General features: G+C 35.9%; 1 protein-coding gene across 2 annotated transcripts in view; it reads right to left on the bottom strand.

The window, feature by feature from the left end:
• Positions 1–25,620, bottom strand: part of LOC120540126 (adhesion G protein-coupled receptor A1) — a 671,523-nt gene that overhangs the window by 421,260 nt on the left and 224,643 nt on the right. Inside the window, exons 4-6 of one of the 2 annotated variants that reach the window (XM_039770625.1) lie at positions 23,861–23,932; positions 23,495–23,566; positions 23,088–23,251 (exon numbers count right to left, since the gene is read on the bottom strand). In XM_039770625.1, coding sequence (XP_039626559.1) covers positions 23,088–23,251; positions 23,495–23,566; positions 23,861–23,932 — 308 coding nt within the window. Of the gene's footprint in view, positions 1–23,087; positions 23,252–23,494; positions 23,567–23,860; positions 23,933–25,620 lie in introns of those variants that run through there. The other variant, XM_039770633.1, reaches the window with a different exon arrangement.

The following is a 25,620-nucleotide window of genomic DNA, read 5'->3' as shown; positions in this document are numbered from 1 at the left end:
TGAAAAGTATAACAAAACAACGGGCAGATGGGGAGTGTCTGATGATTGCATATAGCGCCGAACTTACTGCTCTTTACTATTCTCTCCTCTGCATGCCCTGGAGTACAAAAGAAACAGAATACAGACGCTATAGCTCTGCGTTGTACCACGATGCATACTAACGCACCCAGGTTCTGACACACAGACGCTGGCGAAGCTGCCTTCTTCGTATCTCACCGTCACTTGATTTTCTTTTTATTCAGTTTTATTGAGTGTTCCTGCCAGTCCCCGCATGTTGCTGTATGCTGGATATTTTCACATGTATTGTCTCTTTCTTTCAGGTGTGTAATAGAAACCACAGCATAGAGAGAAGTGTGTACATTGCTTCTTACAGGAAAAGGCGATGGAAAAAGTGCACTTGAATAAAAGTGCACTTTTGTTATACTTTTACACCAATATATGTTCCTGTGTTTGAACGACACGGGCAGATGGGGAGTGTCTGATGATTGCATATAGCGCCGGTTACTGGTCTTTACCATTCTTTCCTCTGCATGTCCTGGAGTACAAAAGAAACAGCATACAGCAACATGCGGGACTGGCAGGAACACTCAATAAAACTGAATAAAAAGAAAAGCAAGTGACGGTGAGATACGAAGAAGGCTGCTTTCGCCAGCGTTTGTGTGTCAGAACCCGGGGTGGGGTGGGTTGTAGGGTGGGCGTTAGTATGCATCGTGGTACACTGCAGAGCTATAGCGCATCTTTAGTGAAAACAGCCGTGTCAGATGGGGTTGTATGGATTGATTCTGAACGCGACTGAGAAAATGAAAAGTGAATTAAAAAAAAAGCTAACCTTTACAAGGATCATAAATTGCACCGGCTGTTACAGACTGAAATCAAATGTATGCTTTTATTCTAAAACAGTAAGACTAAGAGCAGTTTACTTCTCAAAACGGAGGGGGGCAGGATCGAACTCGTGACCTCTTGATTCCCAAGCAGGGGCTGATTCTATTGAACCACGGAGGCAGTTACAATAAACTGCTGTCAATGTCGCATGTTAAGGCGGCTTTTGTTTCTGCAGTTATATTTTGAATAAAAGCACAATTGTGTTATTCTTGTGAAAATGTTTCTTTGCTATTTGGACTTCAGGCTTCATACACTATATAGTTTATGCCTACATTTTGTCATCTACTACTAGAATATAAAAAACGTTTCTGTTTTAACAATGTGTTGACACAGATTACTGTAGAAACGGAACAGACATGAAATGCGTGTGTTCCAAACAACGATCTATTATTTCCACTCTAAAACTCCACTTCACTCCCAGATACTCAATCAAGGCATGAGCTGGGAGAAGTTTGTGCACGTCCTAAATTGGTGTGGGGATGGAATAGCCGGCTGCTCCAAGCTTCTCTTTATCAGCACATTTAGAAGACAAAGGGCGCTGGCGGAGAGGTGTGAAGGGATTTAAGAAGCAGTTTAAGGTGGGACGGAATTACGAGTTTTTTCGTAGGCTCTGGTAATTCTAGTGTTAAAAGAATGAAGACTGATCGTTTATGTTAGATAGAATGCCCAGAGGGGGCTGGGCAGTCTTGTGGTCTGGAACCCCTGCAGATTTTATTTTTTTTCCAGCCGTCTGGAATTTTTTTGTTTTTTCTGTCCTCCCTTGCCATAGGACCTTACTTTTATTCTATGTTAATGAGTTTTGTCTTATTTTAATACTGATTTATTTTGTCTTTTTTCTCTATCTTCATCATGTAAGCTAAATTATTTGTATAAAAATGTGCTATAGAAATAAATGTTGTTGTTGTTATATAGGCCTAAAAAACTTAACATTAATAAAAAAATATTAAACACATTTTCATATTTTGGAATCATTGCATCAGAAGCTACATTATTTTATATAACGCAGATTTCAACATCGTATCAACATATGTCTTATGTCTCTCTTTCTTTGTACGTCTTGTTGGGTCTGGCATCTCTTCAAATCCACAGTTTTCACAGAGTACCCATTGCAACCTATTCAGTATGAGTGGCACTGTTGTAATGCATAAGGAGAGTTTTGGACTACATTCTTTTCCACTTTTCCTTGACTGACTGCTCTAAACACCACAGCAAATGTGGGCCAGTTAAGGTAAAGTAACTAAAATGGACTACAATTTCGGCATCAGCATTATACTACCAGTATAATTTAGAGGAAGTAATTTCATTTCTAATCATGAACTCTTTCATACCCTTGGTTTACTGTTATTGCTATTACTGCATTAAGACTTGTTATGCTTATTTTGGACACATCTTTAACACCATCACCTGGGTTTATTATCTGGGTGTATCATCTTAATGCACTAAAATTGCTGAAGACTATATATATATTTTAAGTGCAAAATTCTTTTTTTCTTTTTTTTCTTTTTTAAAGACTATATTGGTAACAGATATCTCTATCTTTTAACCCTAAAGCACTGCTGCATGGGGCTTGTTGTGCTTTGGACGTGCTCTGTCTCTGGGTATGTCAGAGGACTGGGACTGCGTGAAGTGGGTTTTAGCCTCACTTGGGGAGGCAAAAAGGGAGGGTGGGGGGTTAAGGGGGGGAGAGAAAGAGAGCAGGCTTGATCTATACCTAATCTATCCTCTCAATCTTAATAATTATAACTATCAACGTAATAATAAGCTGCATGGCAACAACTCTTGGGGAAATAGGAAATTAAGACCTATTCCAGTTAAGACTATAAAATGACATCAAAAACTCAGTGTCTCCATGATGGGACAGTTAACTTCGTAAGATGGAATGATAAAGGCCTGAATCACGAATTAAAGAGAAAGAAAGTACTTTCTCACCTAACAGGTCTAAATGCTAAAATAGTATTTTTACAGGAAACCCACTTACTAAGCAAGGATCAGTTCCGGCTGCAAAAAGACTGGACTGGTCAAATGTTCCATTCTAGTTTTACGAAGAAAACTAGAGGTGTGGGAATTCTCATACATAGAACAGTACCATTTGTAGCATCAGATGTAGTATTGGATGCTGAAGGGAGATATGTAATGGTCATGGGAGACTTATCTAACTGTAAAATGATTTTGATAAATGTCTATGCACCTAATGTTGATGATAAGGAATTTATACAAAATTTATTTGCATCCATTCCCAATCTGAACACTCATAAAGTTATAATGGCTGGGGACTTTAATTGTGTTTTAAATCCACTTTTAGATAGGACTTTCTCCACAGGGGGAATGGCATCTAACACTGCAAAGATAATTACAAAGTTTATAACTGATCACAACTTATCAGATCCCTGGAGGTTTTTAAACCCAAATTCAAGAACATATTCTTTCTACTCACCAGTACATCATTGCTACTCAAGGATTGATTATTTCTTTATAGACAATAACTTCTTGCCTAAGATTAAATCTTGCAAATACGATGCTATTGTTATTTCGGACCATGCACCTATGATCTTGGAGCTGAAATTACTAAGCCCCATACACTCACCCCGCAGATTGCGCCTCAACCCGCTTCTATTAGCTGACGAGAATTGTACGGAATTTATATCCAAACAAATCAAATTCTTTCTAGAGACAAATACATCCCCCGAGATCTCTGCAGGAACACTCTGGGAAACTCTTAAGGCCTTCTTAAGAGGACAGATTATCTCATATCTTTCCCACAGAAATAAATCCGAAGCGAAGAAAGTAGCAGAGATAAAAAGGGAAATTACTAAAATAGATGAAGAACGTGCCAGACTACCAAGCGAGACCCTACCTAGGAAGAGGCAGGCTCTACATTCAGAATTAAACCTCTTGACAACTAAAGAAACTGAACAACTAATTTACAAATCCAGACATCATTACTATGAACATGGAGAGAAAGCTAATAAGCTTTTAGCTCAACAAATTCACAAGCAAGAAGTGCGCAACGCAATCTCGGTAATCACTAACACGAACGGAGATAAAATCATCGAACACAAAAATATAATGCACACTTTCAGAGACTACTATAAATCCCTATATACTACTGAGTTTAAAGAAGACAATACACAATCTAATGCATTTCCAGAACTTTGGTCGTAAACCGAGTTGGTCGTGAACCGAAGCAGTTTCCCCCATAGGATTGTATGTAAATACAATTAATCCAGACCGTACAAACTGTATGTAAATATGTAAAAATATGTAAATATTAAGCACAAATATAGTTAATTACACCACAGAATCCACAGTGTAATAGTAAACTAATGTAAAAACATTGAATAACACTGACACAAAACACCCAGGCTCCCTGATCAGCTACACAAGCTGGCTCACTCGCGCTCTCTCTCTGTAGCACACACACCAACAAAGCCCCTCCCTCCCTACCTCCCTTGCTCGCGCAGCATTTTTTTTAAAATAAGTTTTAAGCACAGCAGAAAAAAAAGGAACAACAAATCCAAAGCGCTTGCAAAAACCAACTCACAAGCAAACAAAACAGTAACAATAAAGTAAGATTGCAGGAGATCACGCTATTAAACCTAAAGCCTAATTTTCTAAAATAAGTTTTAAGCACAGCAGAAAAAAAAGGAACAACAAATCCGAAGCGCTTGCAAAAACCAACTCACAAGCAAACAAAAAAGTAAGATTGCAGGAGATCACACGATGAAGTCCTCCATGTAAACAATTTTTTAATGAGTTTTAAGCACAAGGAAAAAAGGGAACATTTGAAAAAAAGAGAAAAATAACATTGCAACAAATCGCATTATGAACTAAAAAATTTAACTTTTGAAAAATCGGTAATAAAAAAACCACCAAGAAAACTAACCTTGCATGAAACGAGTTCTGGCATGAAGTGTTTTCCTTCAGGTGTTTTCTCTCTTGTGATTTCTTGGGTTTCTGGTGCTTTTAGCTGTTTAGCTGGTGGGAGCGAAAGCCTCATGCAGCCATTCCAAAAATAAAGTTCTTGTGACCCAACCCTTCGTGTTTGCCCTCCACATTACTGGCAGTCTGGCTTTGTTTACATTATGCTGCTTGAAAGCACGAGGGTTCTCAGATTGGTAAATGAGTAAACTGGTAAACAGTTTTTCCACCTCTTGAAATTTCTTTCTTTACTTCGATTTCAATTTTCTTCAAAACTTACTTCTGACCACTCTCCACTTGCTTAGAAGCCATAGTTAACTGCAAAAGCACACGAAATACTGTAGAGCACAAAGAGAGTGCACGTCTTATTGAAAACAATGAACAAGGAGCGGCTTTGCTTAAATTAAAAAGCATGGCAGCTCTCTTGTTGTGATTCGCTTGTACTAAAGCCTACAGATAGGCAGGCAAACACGTGCAGCAATATCCTCCACCAGCAGGCATGTGCTCACTCGCTCCTGCTCTCTCACTCTCTCTTTCTCTCTCAGCTCAGGAGACAAGGGAAACTGGCTTGTTCAGCAAACACGTGAAGCAATCTCCTCCCCCCCTACCGACAGGCACGTGCTCGCTCGCTCTTGCTTGCTCTCTCTCTCTCTCTCTTTCTCTCTCAGCTCAGCTCAGCTCAGACAGGCAAGGGAAACTGGCTTGTTCGTATACCGAGTGTGTGGTTGTGAACCGAGGCAAAAGTTTGGCGAGCTTTTTGGTCGTGAACCGAGTTGTACGTGAACCGGGACGTTCGTGAACCGAGGTTCCACTGTACATTACAGATACCACAAATAGACGCTTTTAGTGTGGAGGAACTTGATAAACCTCTGGTGTTATCAGAATTACTATATGCTATAAAGTCACTCCAAGGTGGAAAAGCAGCAGGCCCTGATGGCTACCCTGCAGAGTTTTACAAGAAATTCTCCGCTTAGCTAGCTCCCCTCCTATTAGCAACATTTACAGAAGCCAGAGATAACCAATTTCTTCCACAAACCTTTCGCCAAGCATTAATCACTGTCTTTCCAAAACAAAATAAGGACTTATTACAATGTGCATCATACAGACCAATTTCACTTCTGAATAACGACGTTAAAATACTCTCTAAAATCATAGCTAGAAGGATGGAGAAAGTGCTCCCTCGGTAATATCACAAGACCAAACTGGATTTATTAGGGACCGACACTTATCTTCAAATCTTCGACGCCTGTTTAATGTAATATACTCACCAACTAAATCAAACACCCCAGAAATATTATTATCATTGGATGCAGAAAAGCATTCGACATGATTGAATGGAAATACCTTTATACTACATTGGAGAAGTTTGGGTTTGGCCCGAACATTTGTGCATGGATTACTGTATACTAACCCAGAAGCTTCAGTTTGCATCAATAACATTTGCTCAGACTACTTTAAACTAGAACGTGGCACTAGACAAGGATGCCCCTTGTCACCGCTGCTGTTTGCGAAATTGTCGAAATACTGATCAGATAAAGGGGATTAGCAGAGAAGGACTGGAACAGAAAATCTCATTATATGCAGATGATATGGTACTGTATATTTCGGACGCAGAAAATTCTGTGCCTGCAGTCTTAGCAGCACTCACAGAATTTCAAAAGATCTCTGGTCTCAGAATTAATCTGAATAAAAGTGTACTCTTTCCAGTGAATTCTCAAGCATATAATATTAGATTAGATACCCTACCTTTTATCATTGCAGAACAGTTTAAATACCTAGGGTAAACATCACAAGTAAACATAAAGCTCTATATCAAAAAAATTTTGCCATCTGCATGGAAAAAATTAAACAAGACTTGCATAGATGGTCAACTCTTCATCTCACTCTAGCTGGAAGAATTAACACTGTTAAGATGACTATTCTTCCTAAGCTCCTTTTTATTTTAAAACATCCCAATATACATTAATAAATCATTCTTTAAGCAATTAGATTCAACAATAACCTCATTTATTTGAATTCAAAACATCCACGCATCAAAAGAGCGACCCTACAAAGACAAAAGGCAGAAGGCGGCATGGCTCTACCTAACTTCCAGTTTTATTACTGGGCAGCAAATATACAGGCGATAAGAACCTGGACACAAATAGAAGAACATACACAGGCTTGGACTGCAATAGAAGTAAAATCCTGCAGTATTTCTTTGTATTCCTTGCCCTGTGCTCCAATAAACACACGTTATCGGCAATACACTAATAACCCAATTGTGCTCCACTCACTTAAAATCTGGAACCAACGTAGAAAGCATTTTAATACGGAGAAGCTTCTATCTGTGGCACCCCTGCAAGAGAACCACCTCTTTCAACCTTCACAAACATATGCAGTTTTTAATATCTGGAAAAAATTTGGAATTAACTTGCTTAGAGATCTTTATATAGACAACGTCTTTGCATCCAATGAACAATTACATTCCAAATTTAACATTCCAGCTACACATTTCTTTCACTATCTTCAAATCAGGAACTTTGTTAAACAGAACCTTCCAGATTTTCCTCATCTTGCACCCTCATCCATGCTGGAAAAAATATTGCTCAATCTCAAGGAATTAGACTCCATCTCTACAATATATAAAATCATTTTACAATCCCTTCCCTTCAAAGATCCAAGAGGACACTGGGAAAAAGATCTCTCAATTAATATATCAGAAAAGGAGTGGAATTTAAGGAATTAAGTGACTGAACAGTGAGTCAAACGTTGAAGATTTGATTATACATGGTCGAGAGGATGTTATAAGACTTTACACTTAGTGCATTCTTTTTACTGCTTTTCTCAACTGGATTTACACAATAGCCTATAAATAACAGCGCTGGAAAGTTCAGTTACGGACGCAGCCAGGGCTTATTTATGCTAAACACTGGCCATCAAGTTGTCATCCCCACCGACAGACAGCTGGATACGCAAACTACCATTCAGCTGATCATACAAATACATTAAGCTTAGCAAGCAAAATAATACTATTCGAAGACTCATGCAGTCAAGTGTTAAACTGCTATATTGAAAACGTAACCCAAAAGTGATTCATTTTATGATCCCCCTTTCCTTTATTTAGAAGATTGCGGGAGTTAAGTGGGGATAATTCCGATTACATTGAACAAAATTTAAACAGGCAGATCTTATAACTGACATGTTACAATTGTCTGACATTTTTTCTGAAAGTCGGTCCCTTGGGGTTGTATGAGAAAATTATCTGCGATCCCGTGTTGTATTGACGCTCCGTCCAATATTGGCCACACCCACTTCATGTAAAGCTATACTGAAGAAATTCTTTGAAATTTGAAAAAAAAAAAACAAAAACAAAAAAAAAAAAAAAAAAAAAAGGAGTGGAAAGTAGCAATGCAGAGAATTCACTCGAGCTCCATATGCGCAAAGCATACAATTATACAACTCAAAATTATATATCGAGCACATCTGTCTCGACTAAAACTTTCCAAAATGTTTACAGGGCATGATCCAACCTGCAAACGTTGCAACCAAGCCCCAGCCTCACTGGGTCACATGTTCTGGGCCTGCACCAAATTAACATTATTCTGGACAAAAATTTTTAATTACCTTTCAGACAGCCTTGGACTCACAATCCCTCCTAACCCATTAACAGCTGTGTTTGGGGTTCTTCCAGATGGGTTTAAAATGGAGAAAGACAAACAAATTGTGATTGCAGTCACTACACTCTTGGCACACAGACTCATTCTGATAAACTGGAAGAACCCAAACTCTCCTCTTTTAAGTCAGTGGGAAACCGATGTGTTATATTATTTGAAATTGGAAAAAATCAAATACTCAGAGGATCCGTACAGCCTTTTTTCAAAACATTGCAGGATCTAATAAGTAATATTTTAAAATAAGTTCATAAAGCACAGAGAATTTATTAATTTAGGTATGTTTACAAGCCTTAAATTTTATGCCGTTTGGCTTGCTCTCTCTTTCAGGGGTGGGGATCGATCTGTTCTTAACTCAATTTTTCTTTTTGTAAAAACTTGATTGCTTTGTATGGATTGTAAAAAATTAATAAAAAAATATATATTTTTGGGTATACATGGAGCATCCGAGTTCAATGATTTAACTGGGGAAAAAAGCAAATTAGATTCTTAGAGTAAACACTGTTTTTGGGCTGTACCACAAGGATTAACAAACCCACTGCTTCTGTCACTGCCAACCCAAAGAAATATACTGTGTTTTCCAATGTGCTTTGTAAGCAGAATCTTTAAAATTACAAACTCATTGCCATTTTGACTGCCCCACAGACCTTTTATCAAGGGCTCCATTACCAAAAAAGGAAGACTGGATGACATAAAAGATCATTGCCATGAAGAATTATGCAAAATAAATTTTGGCCAATGAATTGATATGATATATACCTTTTTTACTTTCTCATATACATAGTATAGATAAAGTATAATGTATAGTAATCACGACAAAATTCAACCTCGAGATTTTGATGAAACTCCACATCTCATGCGCTCCAGAACATTTTTTGACCATTTTTGCAATTATGTCTATGTGTGTGTGTCTGTGTAAATGTATGGAAACACGATAACCTAAGAATTCTTTGAGCTAGATAAATTAAATTTGGCATATGTTAGTTTTCTGCTAACTTTTGGGTAACATATGTCAACCAGAAGTGGTACTTTACCTGAACACATTTCTCTTTTTATTTTTCAAATAAATTGGTACATAGTTTAAATAAACAATTAAATGAAAATCTGCATAGTATTTTTTTCATATGAAATTGCATTATAAGAAGAGAAAAGTAATTGAAATTTTATATTGTTGTTAGTTACGGTAAGAAACATATAGATACAGAATTTCACCTTAATCGGATAACTGGAAGTGATATCTTAACAGGTATCAGCACTATTACATATGCATTAATACCATTATATAAATAGACATAAATAATTTAAAATTTTGTATGATCATTACTTATCGTTAGATATACAATTAGACTTTGATCAGCTGACTGAAAGTGGTATATTATTGATCACAAAAAACAATCAGAAGTAGTTCTTTGCCATATAAACTTGCATTGTGAACAAAGAGTATTGGTGACTGAAATTTTGTAAGAAAACAGAGATATAAAGATTCATTATAATTGGACAACTGGAAGTGGAATCTACAGTACTTTGCCTGAAAAGGTATAAGAACGTTGAGTGGAGAACAATCCAGATTTTTTATGCTTTATGTGTGGTGCTAAGAAAATAACTAACTAGTTAGTATACGGAAGTATACCTCCAAGGTTTGGTATGGATCATTGTGACACATCTGGCATAATAAACATTTATGGCCTCGTAGGATTGACTTTTTTATGGGCATCAAATTTGTGTGTTACCTTTTTTTACCCAGAACTAGGGATTTTCTAGAATTTAACCCACCACTTTGATTGACTGACAACATTTCAATATGCTTTCTTGACAGTTGATTCTGTGATATTGCTGAAGCAAGTTAAACAAATTATCATATTTTGAAAAATGAAAAATTATATTCCACAATTGTTTTGAGCTGTTTTTTTTATTAACTTTTTGTTTTTTTGGTTGTGTGTTTAAAATACAGTACTTTTAGTGATTTAATAGTGTTTATGAAATTTTCTTCACTGTGCTGGTTCTGAATTTCTACAAAACGTTAATAATTTATTGGTGAAATTACGCAACTTAGTAAGAATTTGTGTTCAATATTAATCACTTATGATTGGCTTCATATTACCAGTAACAGTTGGTAAGTTTGTTTTTCATTGTTACACATTATTTTGTCAATGAAAGAAACCGGTTTTATCAGTAACTAGAAAAATACTCACGCTTCGCAGCAGACAAGTAGTGTGTTAAGGAAGTTATGAAAAAGAAAAGAAAACATTTAAAAATAACATAACATGATTGTCAATGTAATTGTTTTGTCACTGTTATGAGTGTTGTTGTCATCAAGGATTTGATTATCATTATTTCTTTAAATCAGGTTTGTATTTGCAGGACGTGTTGTGTTCAAGTTACATTCCATGTTTGTCAACCGTTGTAAAGCTACAACAGGTTTCATTGATAACTTTGTGTTCACATTGTCAGAGTTGAAACATTCATAAACATCAAAGTGTCCACTACCCAAATCGCTAACCGTTAATCTAAGATGTTTAACAGGCATTCCCAGTTGTCAAAATGTGTAAAATATTTTCCCATTTCTATACACTTGAAAGCGTAAAACTGCAGCTATCAGTTCACATGCAGAACCATAGGTTGAGAGCTTAAGCATTTCACTGCTATAGTGGTCCTGTGTAGTATAACTGTCTCCAGTACTGTCATCAGTCCACACATTGAATCTGTCCCAGTCATCCAGTACATAAGACACAATGTCTTTGCTGATATCTAGGCTGAGACTAATATGGCCATGCAATAAGTAAGAGAGAGAATGGAAGAGGCAGGTGCAAACTCGGGGCATGGAAACCACTCGGTACATGTCGGTGTAATTGTGATCGACGGTGATCATCGGAATAGACATGTTATTCGGGGTAAACTTGCACCTGTTGAGAAACAATGTACGAAGGAAGGCTAGAAGCGGTGGAACAGGGAATGAAAAGCAGAAGTCAGAACCAGAAAGACTTTTGTGAGCAAGTAAGTAAGCGCAATAATGACAGCTTTGAAGCGGTGGAGTAAAAGAAAAGGCAACAGGAGGAGGGAGACGTGAGGAAGTAAGAGAACCCAACAATGTCAGTCTTGAAGCGTTGTAGTAAACGAAAAGGCAGGAGTCACCAGCAGGAAGACATGAAGCAAGGCCAACAATAACAGGCTTGAAGTGGTGGAGTAAATGAAAAGGCAGGAATCACCAGCAGAAAGACGTGAAGGAAGGAGAACAATAACAGGCTTGAAGCAGTGGAGTAAAGAAGAAGGGAGCACGACGAATAGCTGAGTAAAGTAAGGAAGCAAGTGAGGAGGCACATGAGCGTGGGATGTTGTTAATGTATATAGGAAGGGAACCAACCAAGTGGTAGGTGCGCGGACAGCGGCCTCTGTTTGCGTCTGCTGTGAAATAAATCCTCTGTTAACAGAAATAAGGGATGAAACTGCCAAAACGAGAGGTCAGTTCCAAAAGTTCCTTACGGCCTACTGCTGAGACCCGCCACCAAAAAAGAAGACATTATTTTTGAAAGTTCGTTATGAGGCACGGTACGAAATGGAACATACTTAAAGTTTGTAAGTACAGTGTAAAGGATGAGCATGGGAAATTTGGGCTTCCTATGTATATTGGAAGTCGCAGAAATAGTGAAGAGCGGTTTCCCCTATCTATACATACAGTTTAGTGGGTACACCTGTTCACCCCCTTGGGTGTTGCAATAGGACATGAAACATACCTAACTTTTATAAGTACACTGCAAAGAATGAGCATGCAAAATTTCAGTGGGAGAATTAGTGATCAGTCAGTTAGGGATTTGCCTTTTATATGTATAGATTACAGTGGTTATTCGAACTAATTTAATAAATTATATTATGATCAATGAAATCATTGTTTTATCATTTTTCCAGTACAAGATCATTTTGAAGTATAGATATTCTTTAAAATTTTGAAATTTAAATACCGTACCTTTCTGATTTGCAGTATTCATTTACTTCTTTGTCCTTACGTTTAATTCCACGAATTGCATTTCATATATGTTTTGATCTTTCATCAGTTTTGTACTGTTTGTGAATTAATTGACATTTCTTCTCATTTTCTGTATTTATTGGATTGCCTGAAGTTTTTTTTATTACCTACATTTAATTTTTCATTTGAAAATGAGAGTTGAAAAGGAAACAGCATCACAAAAGCAGAAGAAAATTAATCAGCTGCATACGTTTTTCATATAAACAGAATTCAACAGTTAAAGATAGAGCTAGAATAATATATAATTTTGGGAATATCTAATTATTAATTTTATTTAGTAATAGTGTATCAACTACATTGCACTTATTATTATTTTTAACTGTTATTTAACTTATCAACAAGGCAAAGAAATTATATGGTACAAACACAAAATAACACCGTAATTGGAAATTTATCCAATCAGGTAAAAGAACTATTAAATAAGGCTTGAAACTTGAATAGGTACATGTTTTGTTTCACAAGTTGACATGCACAATTATTATATAATGTCTATCTATACAAGGAAGTTGAGTGGAGATCTCTCCAGATTTTTATTCTCGAAATAAGAATAAGAAATTGTATACCGTGTCTTCTCCTCTCCAGAGGATGTGGATCAAGAGCTAAAAAAATAATCTGGACAATGTTTAAAACTAAATTAACATTCTAAAGGCAGAAGTAAAACTGTATTGGTCCAATGCAAAGAAGAATGCCAGTAATGTGAGAGAGCTTGATTTAGTCTTTGTTTGCAAACCTTGTACCATTTTTTAATATAACACTCGTTTGCCACTATTCAACCCTGTTTTTCTCATTTTTTAAATACTGTTATTTTATTCTTGATCTTAATATTTAAATTTTTAACAACAGCATACATATACTATAGTGTAGTGTGGAATAACAAGAATACATTTGGTACCTATACCCCATAGTATATTTTATTAAGTATACAGTATGTGTAGGTATAAATTAATAGAAACTGAAACCATACATTAGTAATACACATTCACATTTATGTTCATTTGTATGTTTATATACATATGCATGCAAATTCTTGTGTATGTATGCTTGTGTATAAATGTGCATTGAATAACTGTCATTACAGCTGTTTTTATGATAACATTATAAAAAGATTATAATTACAATATAAAAGATATAAGAACACTTATAAAGTATACAGTATAATATATATCAGTAAGTGTATCTCTTTGGGAATATCATTCTCAAATGACTAAACATATTTTTTATTGTGACAATTTAACACTTTACCCCAGGATTAGGGTAGGTGTTTGTAACTGCTGTTATCTCAGTTTAATCTTTACATCACCACTGGTGGGAGAGTTGAATTCTTTGTGTTGTGTGTGTGCCTTATCTCTTAGTACATCACAGGATTTGAATTCTGTGATGCTTGGTCTCACTTTGGGGGACAAGATGGCAACAATCATATCTTGTGAGTATGATGCTATTGTCATCTCTAACCACACTCATCTTATTTCTGAGTTTACATAACTATGCTCTACATACTTAACTCACAACTGGCATCTTAACCCTATCATTAGCAGAACTTTATAGAATTCATCTCTAAAGTAATCAATCATTTTTAAAGACCAATGCATCCTCTGAGATGTCTGTGGAAACCCTCTGAGAAACAACAAAGGCAGTTTGAAGAGGCCAAATTATTTCATATTTCTCTCATAAAATAATCTGGAGACTAGGAAAAACTGATTACAGAGATTTACAGACTAGATTATGAATATACCAGATGTCCTAATGAGGCTCTCTATTGAAAAAGACTGGCTCTACTATCAGAATTTAATCTCTTGACAATAAGAGACACTGAATAACTTGTTTCAAAATTGTACCATACATTATTATGAAAATGAAGAGAAAATAACAAATCCTTAAGCAGGACGTTCACAATGTGGTAACAAAAATTACCAACACAACTGTAAATAAAATTGGGGACCATACACACATTTAAGGAGTACTATGAGTCCTTATATTCTTCTTATTGTTACAGAGATTACATATGAGAGTGACAATTCGTAAATGTGTCCTGGTATCTTTCAAATTAATACTACATCCAGAGAGCTACAGCCATGGAAGTTAAGAGTTTACTTTTGTACTGCCTGAACTATGCAGAAAGATTTTTGAAAAGGACTGGAAAACAAAATGAAGTCAGACACATGTAAAGTTGGTTACCAGAAAGCAATCCCATCTTTCGTCAAAGCAAAAACAGCAAACTGAAATCATGCTGTAAAGTGTCACACATGTGCGCATGGGAGGCAGGTAAAGGTCTTGAATGAGGGCAATTCCAAGCCACACCGAGATGTGGCAGAGTGCACTGATTCTTTTTCTCGCTTTTCTGCAGACTGCTAACAGGAAACTCCACCTGACCCTGTTGATGTCACTTCTGGGTCCAAACCTATGGGTGAAGATCTTTCCGGTCCCAGCCCCTTTGAAGTCACTTCCTATACTGGCCTTTAAAAGCCTCCCCTATCCCTTCAGTTCTGTTTTCGACTCCAGTTTATGCACATCAGTGCTATCACTTGCTTCAGTTTTGCAGTCAGGAAAATAATATGCGGGTGGCAGCCCCAAACCTTGCTATGGATCTTGGCTGTGTTTGTGACAAAAGTAAGAAAGTAATTTTTTTAAGCCAGAAAACTCAAAAACAACTGACAAAGTGGTCACATGGTTTTTATCAGCTCTCACATAAATTAGAAGTAAAAAGCTCCATCTTTAAAGAGTCCATAAATAAATAGTGACACTGTCTCGGAGAATTGAGAGAAACAAATAATGCGAAATCCACAAATTAGTGGTGCCCTCTGCCCATACAAATCGCACTAAAACATAATTAAAAAATAATTTACTTTTTAATAAAGCCTTTGGGTAAAGGACAAACTGAAGAATTGGATTCCTGGGATCTAAAAATCATTAAAAATGCCCAGAGGATCATGACCAATTTGGAAAAGTGCAAAAAGAAGTTAAAGGAGAATCCAATCATAATTTGAGCCAAGGTGATGGCGAGATCAAAAAGAAAGTGTCAAGAAACCTCACAACATAATACAAAGTAGTAACTTGGATTACTCAAATAGTACTGTTTTTTATATATAACCCTGCTCAGGCTGTTCACATTAAAATTTCCACCTGGATGTTCATATTTCCTTTCATTCCCGTGGATGCAGGTTTATATGGCTATGCTTATCACAGTATAAATAGCCCCTCAGTTTTAGACATTTCTGTCTTTCAGTTGATAACATAGCATTAATGTTATACAGTAAATATGCTCTTCTGGGGCCTCATGTATAACGCCGTGCGTAGAACTCACACTATAACATGGCGTAAGCACAAAAGCATGAATGTGTGTACGCACAGAAAAATCCAGATGCAGGAATCTGTGCGTACGCAAACTTTCACGTTCTTCCGCTACATAAACCCCAATCAGCGTGAAAAGTAACGCACGTGCACGCACCTGCTGTCCCGCCCCAACTCCTCTCAGAATTACGCCTCTTTGAATATGTAAATTAATATAAATAGCCCTTAAGCTCAGCATTCTGTGAAAAGACAATGGCAAAACCACAAGGAAAAATATAACAATTTTAGCGAATACCAAGTTCAGGCAAGGAAAAATGTACTATTTGTTGGTTTAAACAGTGTTATAAACAGGAAAAGGATGCTGATTGAGTGATATAGCGTGTCGGAGAAACTCGAAAGCTCAAGTTCACAAAGTTGCACAGTGCCAATATAAAAAAAAAGTTGTCAGATATCAAAGTCGCTGTGAAAAGGCGAGTCGTAGCCCACCGTCTGAGTGTCAAATGAAAGCTTATTAGGGTACAGAGAAAAAAAAGGCACACAGTGGGGAAAAAGCACGAAATGTCAACTTTAATCTTGAAATTTCCACTTTAATCACATAGTTTATTTTGTCATTAAAGTAGAACATCATAAACTTCATCTTAAAATCGTTTCATTTATTAGTTTCTCAAATCCCATCGCAACTAAAGTAGCACATTAAATGCTTTGTTTTGTATTTGATCTTCTATGTGCTCTATGTGTGTGAATCACTACGTGCTTCTTAAACCGGCTTTATCTACCTCCAACAGAACACAGAATCCATTACATTCGTGATATTACAGCTCTCTGAATAACTAAAATACTGAGATTTATACTTGATATCATTTTCATGATGATAGGAGTTAAAGCATGTTATTAAACATGGAAACACGGTTGCACAGTGATTGTGCACGACTTTCGATAAAATAATTTATTGCAGCAGTACTGTCTCTTTCAAACGTACTAACCTCCAATTCCTGTCCTTCCTTTTCTTTCTCCAAATACCCAATCGCAACACAATCAGCTCTATAAAAGACATTAAGCCATCTGTAAGCTTATAACGCTGATTCTTCAAAACTTTTAAAGAATATTGAAATATCTTCATAGTACATGTTTAATTATTCTATCCTTCATGTCAGTCCCAGGGAAGCATACAGTGTGAGGCAGGAACAATCCATGAATGGAGCGCCAGATCCTTGCTAGCATAGCCACACCGTGTCCTTTAACTATTAACAATATAGATTATTTAAATAAAGTTAAAGTTTTATCTGTATAATATAATAAACATATTTTGCTGTATTTCATCTTAAAAATGATATTGTCATCATATGTAAATACGCGCTTTATAAAGTGGCTCAGGTTGTGTAATATTATAACTGTATCGCAAGTTTACAGTGAGGTGATTGTACAAATAAGTAAAACCAGTTCTACAAGGAGCAGTTGATGGACTGATTGAGTGCGTTTAGAGTTCTTGGGATGAAACTGTTTCTGAACCGTGAGGTCTGTACAGTAAAGGTTTTGAAGCATTTGCCAAATGGGAGTAGTTCAAATAGAAAGCATTGCTGAGGCAGCGTGTGCTTGATGCTGTATACCGATAATTCTCTTTCCAATCAGCTGCTCCGAGTGGTGCAGTGAGAGTAATATGGAAAAACACGAACTGATGTGGCAACCACTAACGGGAGCAGCTAAAAGAAGAAAAAGAAGGTGCAGAGAGAGTAACAACCCTAAAGCAGTTATGGTATTTAGAATAATTTGACCATTCTGTGGACCATTATATTATTACGGGTGAATTACAATCAGATGCATTAAACTAATAAACAATATGCGGTTAATTTCAATGTATTTATAAAACCACATCAGGGATGTGGATATGAAAAAGAAAGATAAACCACACAGGAACTGTAGCATTGCTTTGACGCTGGGTGCCGCCAGCCTGCAAAACCGAGCAAAGAATTTGCATACAACAGGGTATGAGGTACCGTGGAAATGTGTGTGGCTTTACGCCAAGTTTAGGGTTTATACATCATGATTTGAACGTAGAAATGTTCTTATGCAACATTTCTTTGCGTAAGCACCATTTATACATGAGGCCCCTGGACTGTAAAACTTTTTAAAAATTTCATTTAGGTGTAATTGTAGGATGAAACTAATTGGGAGATAAAACAGGTCTTTATTTATTGCTCTCTAGCTAATCTACTATCAAACTGTTGCACATTTCAATTAGATTGTCACAGTCATTTTCCTAATCTGAGCACAAAAGCTAATGTTTTAATTTATCAAAAAAGCTGTTTCTAAACACAAAAGAAGGTGCAAGTCTATTACATGGGCATGTTGCTAGGATATACAAAACAGAGTAATGTATATCCCATTCGCTGCTTAATCTTATTAACTAGTAATATACAGTATGACTGCTTCACTCTCTCAACATTCTTTTTGAAAAGCTTAAAGACTTTTACAGGCAGGCACAAACAGCAGATAACTTGACCAAAATAACATACCATCAAGCATTGAAGGGTCTACAAAGGGTACCTTGCCTATCAGAAAAGATAAAAGCTGCATCAAAATTTTATTTGCATCACAAAACCAATTCCCACATGCCTTAATGACTGATGGCTAGTACAGGAAGATTTCTTAATTCATTCATTAATTTAAAAAAGATAATCTGATAGTGGGTTGGATAATGGATGGATGGATAATCTGAAAGAGCATGGAGAGACTATTCAATTTGTAAGACCATTTAAATTTTTCTAATGTCACATTGGCAAAGACTTGAACATTTAAAACAGCCTAGGTATGCTCCTTCACCAAGAACATCAATTCTCTGTTGCGATTTGGTATCATTTTGAATTTTCCTCCTTTTTCTTTTTCTTGTATTTTGATTCTCAACAGGGGTTTTTCATACTATACCATACAATACTATACCATTTTCTAAGCCTGCCAAATCCTGAGCAAGGTTGCAGGGGCCTATCCTAGCAAACAAGGTTGCAAAACAGGGACAATCCCTGGACAAAGCGCTTGTATGTTGAAGGGAGAACACACTCACACATACACACATTCTACACACACTAGGGCCAATTTAGCATCACCAATCAACCTAACATGCATATGTATGGTCTGTTAGAGGAAACTGGAATACCCAGAGAAATCCTGTACAGACATGGGAAGAACATGCAAACTCCATGTAAGGAAGGTCCATGTAAGAATGGATGTGAACCCTGGACTGAATACTGCAAGGTAGCAGTGCTATCTCTGTGCTACCATAGGGTTTTTCATTTTTGTAGACTTTGGTTCTGTCAGTTATTTTTTCTTTTGGGTTTATTTTAAACAAGTTAATATATGTTCACTTCTAGTTTTGTTGTCCCACAACACCCTTGGGTGCCATTATTTTTTCCATATTGTTGTCAGGGGACAAGTGTTGATTGGCAGGGTCAGGCTCACTAAAAGTTGCAGCTCAGTATGATGCCACTTAAACCTGCAGCATGCTACAACAGTGCCCAAAAGTGTGAATACCAAACAAACCCTCTCATGTGTTTTTTCTTGATTTAATATTTAGGTTATAAATCCTGCTCCTGCCATATTCTATGATTTTGTTCAGTGTTTTGGGTATGCCATCCTAATTTATTCCTATCCTTGTTTAAAATGTAGGCTCACTACCTATGTTTCATCTCCTGCTCTGGCATTTATCATTAAAGACACTAGAGCCTATATGACAATTTTAAGATCATACAGTATGTACCACCAAAGTTTGTGTTTTCTTGTAAAAGGATGCAGTATTATTACATCCACACAATGGATTATAGTGCCACTGGACAAACACTTTCTTCAGTATGCACCTGTATTTTTAAATGGTATTCTTACCCAACAAAGTTTTTCATTATTTTATTGCATAACAATAGAGCCTGAATTCATTTTGCCAAGTTTTAGTACAAAAACTGCATCCAGATTAGATTTTTAGTTCCAATAAATGTCCACTTTAGTGGAGCTACCTGATATCAAATATTGCTAATATGTTTAAACACTCCAACATTACCCTCACCCTACCCATACTTCAGCTTTTACATATAAATTATAAGAGAATTGGTATAAGAGGCCAGGATATGCCAGTAAAATTTGTAGACGGTAGACTCATATTCAATTCATAACATAAAACATGTCACCAGGAATTCTTATGTTAAGGACTTGTTACCTAGATGTGATTTGTAATTTCTGTAGAGGTTCTCATTCAGCTCCATGCATTACTCAGTGGTAACTATAAAATGTGTAAAAAGTACTTATCCTCTAACTGTATTTTTTTATACATGGTGTTGCTTTTTTGCTGTATATCTGTGTGTACATTGTGCATATTATTCATTTTCCAAACAAACTGTCAAGAAACTTTCATTAGAGTTTCCCATAACTATTTATAGAAACAATGGGATTTTTTTTATTTCTTAAAATTTTAAATATAAAAATTTTATTTTTTAAATTTTCTTTTTTATACATTCATGGCTAGTTTATGCCTCTGAAAATGAGGCAGTAATATGAATTCTTAGAAAGTAAATGAATATCCTTTATCTATTAATTAATTTAAATTAATTAATTAAAAATTACTGTAATTATATTGATGCAAGTCAAGAATGCTTTATGTCTGCATATGAGTCAATAACAGAAGAATAAGACGACGATGATTCCACTAGGTATCTTTTAAAATAGAGCTGGAGTACACAAGTGAAGGTGCTTATTATTAAGCATGAAAACCAAGCATTGTAAGTTAAAATCTTCACCCCACCAGGCTTCTAAAATTTAATCTAAATTGATTACTCTTGCCAAAACTAAAGATGCCACCATATTATTTCACACTGGTACTAATATCATTAGTTTTTAGCAGTTAAAACAGAACAAAATAAAAAAAAAACACACACACTTTATTTAACATGGGCCACATACCAGGGTTAAATGTATTCCTTAAACTGCTGATAATAGACCAGGATTATTTCTAAAGCCAGGGCCATTGAAAAATAATCTGAGCTTCTTTTAGAGCAGTGTAGGCCTTTTAGGGAATATTTTCTTACCAAAACTAGAGAATATGTTTTATTTTATTCCAAACTAAGGAAAAACCCTGTCTGATTCACTGTTTATAACATCATTCAGACTTCAGCTTTGTGAATGCAAATTTCAGGCTGTAACACTTACTTATTGTGGCTCCAGCTTTTATCCATAATCAAAGTATAGAGTAAACTAAACTTTCTTATATTAATTCCAAAATAATTACAAATGAATTCAATAATTCTAAATTTGTTATAAGAAAAAAAAAAGAAATATATAAACAACATGGGCGGCACAGTGGTGCAGTGGGTAGCGCTGCTGCCTCACAGTAAGGAGACCTGGGTTCGCTTCCCAGGTCCTCCCTGCATGGAGTTTGCATGTTCTTACCATGTCTGCGTGGGTTACCTCCGGGCACTCCGGTTTCCTCCCACAGTCCAAAGACATGCAGGTTAGGTGCAATGGCGATCCTAAATTGTCCCTAGTGTGTGTGTGTGTGTGTGCCCTGCAGTGGGCTGGCAACCTGCCTGGGGTTTGTTTCCTGCCTTGCACCCTGTGTTGGGTGGGATTGGCTACAGCTGACCCCCGTGTCCCTGTAGTTAGGATATAGCAGGTTGGATAAAGGATGAACAACATAATATGACATAAATTTCAATTAAAGTCAGATCATTCAATACAATTGTCAGCTTTAATAATTTAGTCCATGTTAAAGCCTCAGATTAAATCATCAATCCTTTAATTAATTCAGATTCATTCATATTAATTGATTAATTCACTTCAAAGCATTGCAAAATTCTATTTATGAAACATCCTCTTTTTAAGAAACAGAACAATCCTAGTAATGACATTATTTTAAATACAAAGTCTAATGCTGGTTTTCTTATTCCAATATGAATTTAACATATACCCATTATTCTCTTAATTGATGTTTCACATGAATGTTTTACATTTCACCCTAAATCATATTTTACAGATTTTCAACAAGCAACATTTAATAGTTTTAGATTCCACATATTTGAACATTGTAGGTCAAAGGAGAGGACTTTGATTCAGTCTTTAAAGAAGAACTTCAAACTTCTACAAGGTTCACAGTTCTAGAGGTATTTATGCTACACATTAAAACTGAATCAAGGATTGTTATTAATCTTCATACTTCTTTGCTCTTATTCCACATTCCTAGTTATATTTAGAAGCTTGTTAATTGAATTAATAAGGGTGAATTTCATATTCACTTAGATTTAGAAAAATGTACCCTCAACATAGGTTTCTACTACAACTGATTCAATAGGCTTTCTTCAGATTGCAAAGGTTTATGCACACTTTCAAAATGAAATCATTATTTGTCCTTTTACTGTTCAGTTAATGCACAGTTAAGATCTACAACCATGAGTCAATTAAACAATACCAGTTTATTAGTTACCTCAAACCTGAATGTACAAGCTATTTGATATAAGGATGATGTAATATCATGTGTATAATACCTTGGATTTAAAATGGCCTTTAGATAAAGCAGCTCCTCTCAGATCAAAACTAATAAAAAAGTAATTCACTACTGTATACTTATACCACACATTTTCTTAAGGTAGAATGCTGAAAATCTGAGCAAGAATGAAGAAGACAAAAGGGTATCACTTCAGATTAGATGTTGTAACAACAAGAGGGTGCCAGAGAGCCCCAAACAACAGATCCAGCAATACACCACACATTAATATAATAAAATAAAGGATTTTTATTCTTCTCCCAGGCACTTTCCACAGTCATCTCCCAATAACAAGCCACAAATTCACAACAAATGATCAATAACCAACAATTATTCCTCCTTTTTCACCTTTGTCGAGTTTTATGACAGACCTGGGAAATGCTTTCGGTGCCATTCTGTCTCCTCTAGGAAGCACTTCCAAGCCATAGACAAAGTAGAGTGATCCTCCCCCGACTGCGCCTTCTATAGATCCCAAGGGACCCCAACCGGGCTGCACTTCAATTTTGAAAAAAACGAGGGTATTTAACACTAGAATTACCAGATGAAAAAACTCATAGATCTGGCCCACCTTAAATCCCATTACACCTCTCCACCAGCGTCTTTTGTCCTGCAAGCAGCCGGCTATTCCATCCCCCCACCAACTTCTCCCCAGCTCATGCTCTACACATACATACATATATGTTTGGAAACAAATTAATGATGATAATGGATGTATAAACATAAAGAACATAAAGTTAGTAGATATATGGAAGCCACTCATGATTAGCATTACACTATTAAGGCAAAAATAATAATTGTGTAAACTTACCACAATTCAATTGATTTTCCTTTAAAGCGCGTAATTCTATTCCACGTAAAAAATTTGGATAAGCACATAAACTTTCATTTCCAATTCTAACAGAATGATTTCTTGTCCATTGTAATAACCATTTCAGGTTACAGTCACAGAACAGAGTTTCTGTGCCAAAATACCTAAAAATGGAAAGGAAAAAATGAAAAAATGAAACAGATGATGAGTATTATGCTAAAGGAAGGAAAGATGATTGATTTCTCTGTAGGCATATATGACAAATGTATGAGTACACTTATAAATAAATACAATATACATGACATGAAACATGTGTAACTTTATTGTTGCAGGTATTCACTGTGCCAACAGTTTTACTTTTATAACAATGACTAACATTTTCTAAATACAAAGTTAAGTACACTTACAAGAATTTTAGTGCAGTTAATTCAGCAAACAGTCCTTCAGGAAGAGTGGAGAAAATGTTACCTGATAGATATCTATAAAAATAAGCAAACCATAATACAAATTAAATAGTTACAACATTAATATGGGTTTAATAACCAATACACTAACAGTATAGTACTGAAAATGTTTATTTGCAAAGACAAAGCAACAATCTGACTTTTGATGACATTGTTTTGATACTGATGTTGAGATTTACTTGTCTTTTTCTCAGTATTAAATTTCGTCTACAATATTTTAAGTATTTATTTGTGCTATTTCAGGGAACATAAGCTATCATTCTGACTTTGAACTGTATTATTTGCCAAATAGAAATTATTCATACTTACAATCTGGATAAGTGACTGAGATCTGCAAACATTTCAGGAGAGAAGCAGCCTATCCTGTTGTTAGATAAATCCCTGGAAGAATAAAAAGAGTTTTGTTTTTATTGTGTCTTTAAAATATTCATTTACTGAAATATATCAGTAATCTGCTCTTGTCAATTTATGGAATTGAAGCTAGAAGACTGCTGGCTACATTAAGCCTCTTCACCTAATGACTGCAGATCAGTGGCACTTACATCTCACATCACATGGTCCTGGACTATATGAGTACTCATGTGGCAGACTAACTAGAACCACTGCAGTTTGCCTTTCAGACAAAGACTGGAGTGCAGTATGTAATTGACTATCTGTTCCACAAGTCTTATTCTCACCTGGACAAAGCTGGTAGCACTGCGAGGAATATGTTTTATTTTCCAGTTTCTGCAGTACTTTCAATATCATCCAGCAATCCCTGTTAACAGGTAAGTTCAAAGTTATGCAGGTGGATGAGCTTATGATGTCCTTGATAAAAGTCTATCTGTCAGGCAAAACACAGTTTGTGAGACTCAAGGACTGTGTTTCTGATATGGGTGTGAGCAACACTGAAGCACCATAAAGAAGAGTAATATCTCCTTTTCTCTTCACTCGCTTCACCTCTGACTATAACACCAGATAATGTCACTTGAAAAAAATCTAAGATGATTCTGCACTTATGGGGTGTATTGATAAGGGGGTGAGACAGAGTATAGGAATCAGGTGGAGAACTTTGTTTCTCGGTGCAGAAAAAAATGTCTACAACTTAACATCAGCAAAACCAAGGAACTGGTTATTTTCTTTAGTTATTTATCTTTTTTTATGTCCAATCACTATTCTGAAAGGGGATGTAGAGTTGGTGCACTCCAACAAGTACTTGAGAGTCCACATCAATGCCAGGTTGGACTGGTCTCATAACACAGAGGAGCAATATATGAAATATGAATTGCAGACTGTTTTTCCTTAGGAGACTGTGTTCCTTTAATGTGAGTTGTGACATCCTTCATATCTTCTACAACTCTTTGATGGCCAGTGCAATTTTCAATGTTGTAGCATGCTGGTCTTGTAACATGACTCAAGACAGACCCACAGAATCAACAAGCTAATTAAAAGGGCAGGTTTATTTACGGGATACACTCGAGACCCCCTGGAGATAGTAGCAAAGTAGAATCAAAACAAATTCAAGTGCCATTATGAACAATGTTGCAAATCCTCCCTCTAACACATTAAAACTAAATACTTTCAGGCAAAAAATCATTCAGCAGAAGTGTGACAAATAAATTTCTATCTATGACTGAGACTTTTAATCACATGAAAAAAGAACTGCTTTTATTTCTAAAACAAAGAAATTCTCTGTATAAATGAAGAGCATGGAATTGTATTTACTTTCAGATTTTGGCTGAATATAAGCATTGTGCAGGGAAACTCTATAGGTTATACATATATAAATGTCACATCAACTGTCAAACATCAAATTTAAATAGATGAAAACATTAAATGAAACAAAAGTCTCTTTACCATCATTATATATTATTGTATGGGTACTACAGGTTTGATCATCTTCACTTAAAAAAATGTCCCTACTGATAATGATGCTAGGCACATTTTTATTTTTTTCATGACAGGGAAAGCTTATACAAAAAGGCTGGGTGATACAACGCATGAAAGGATGTAAAATTAAAGTGTATTATTATTAGATATGGAACTGAAATGTACATTTCTGTAGAGGTATTTTTATATTATAGCTATTT

Source organism: Polypterus senegalus, chromosome 1 (assembly GCF_016835505.1).
Source record: "Polypterus senegalus isolate Bchr_013 chromosome 1, ASM1683550v1, whole genome shotgun sequence".
NCBI lineage: Eukaryota > Metazoa > Chordata > Cladistia > Polypteriformes > Polypteridae > Polypterus > Polypterus senegalus.
Note: the sequence above shows the minus strand (reverse complement) of the source record. Positions and strands in the feature narration are given on the sequence as shown.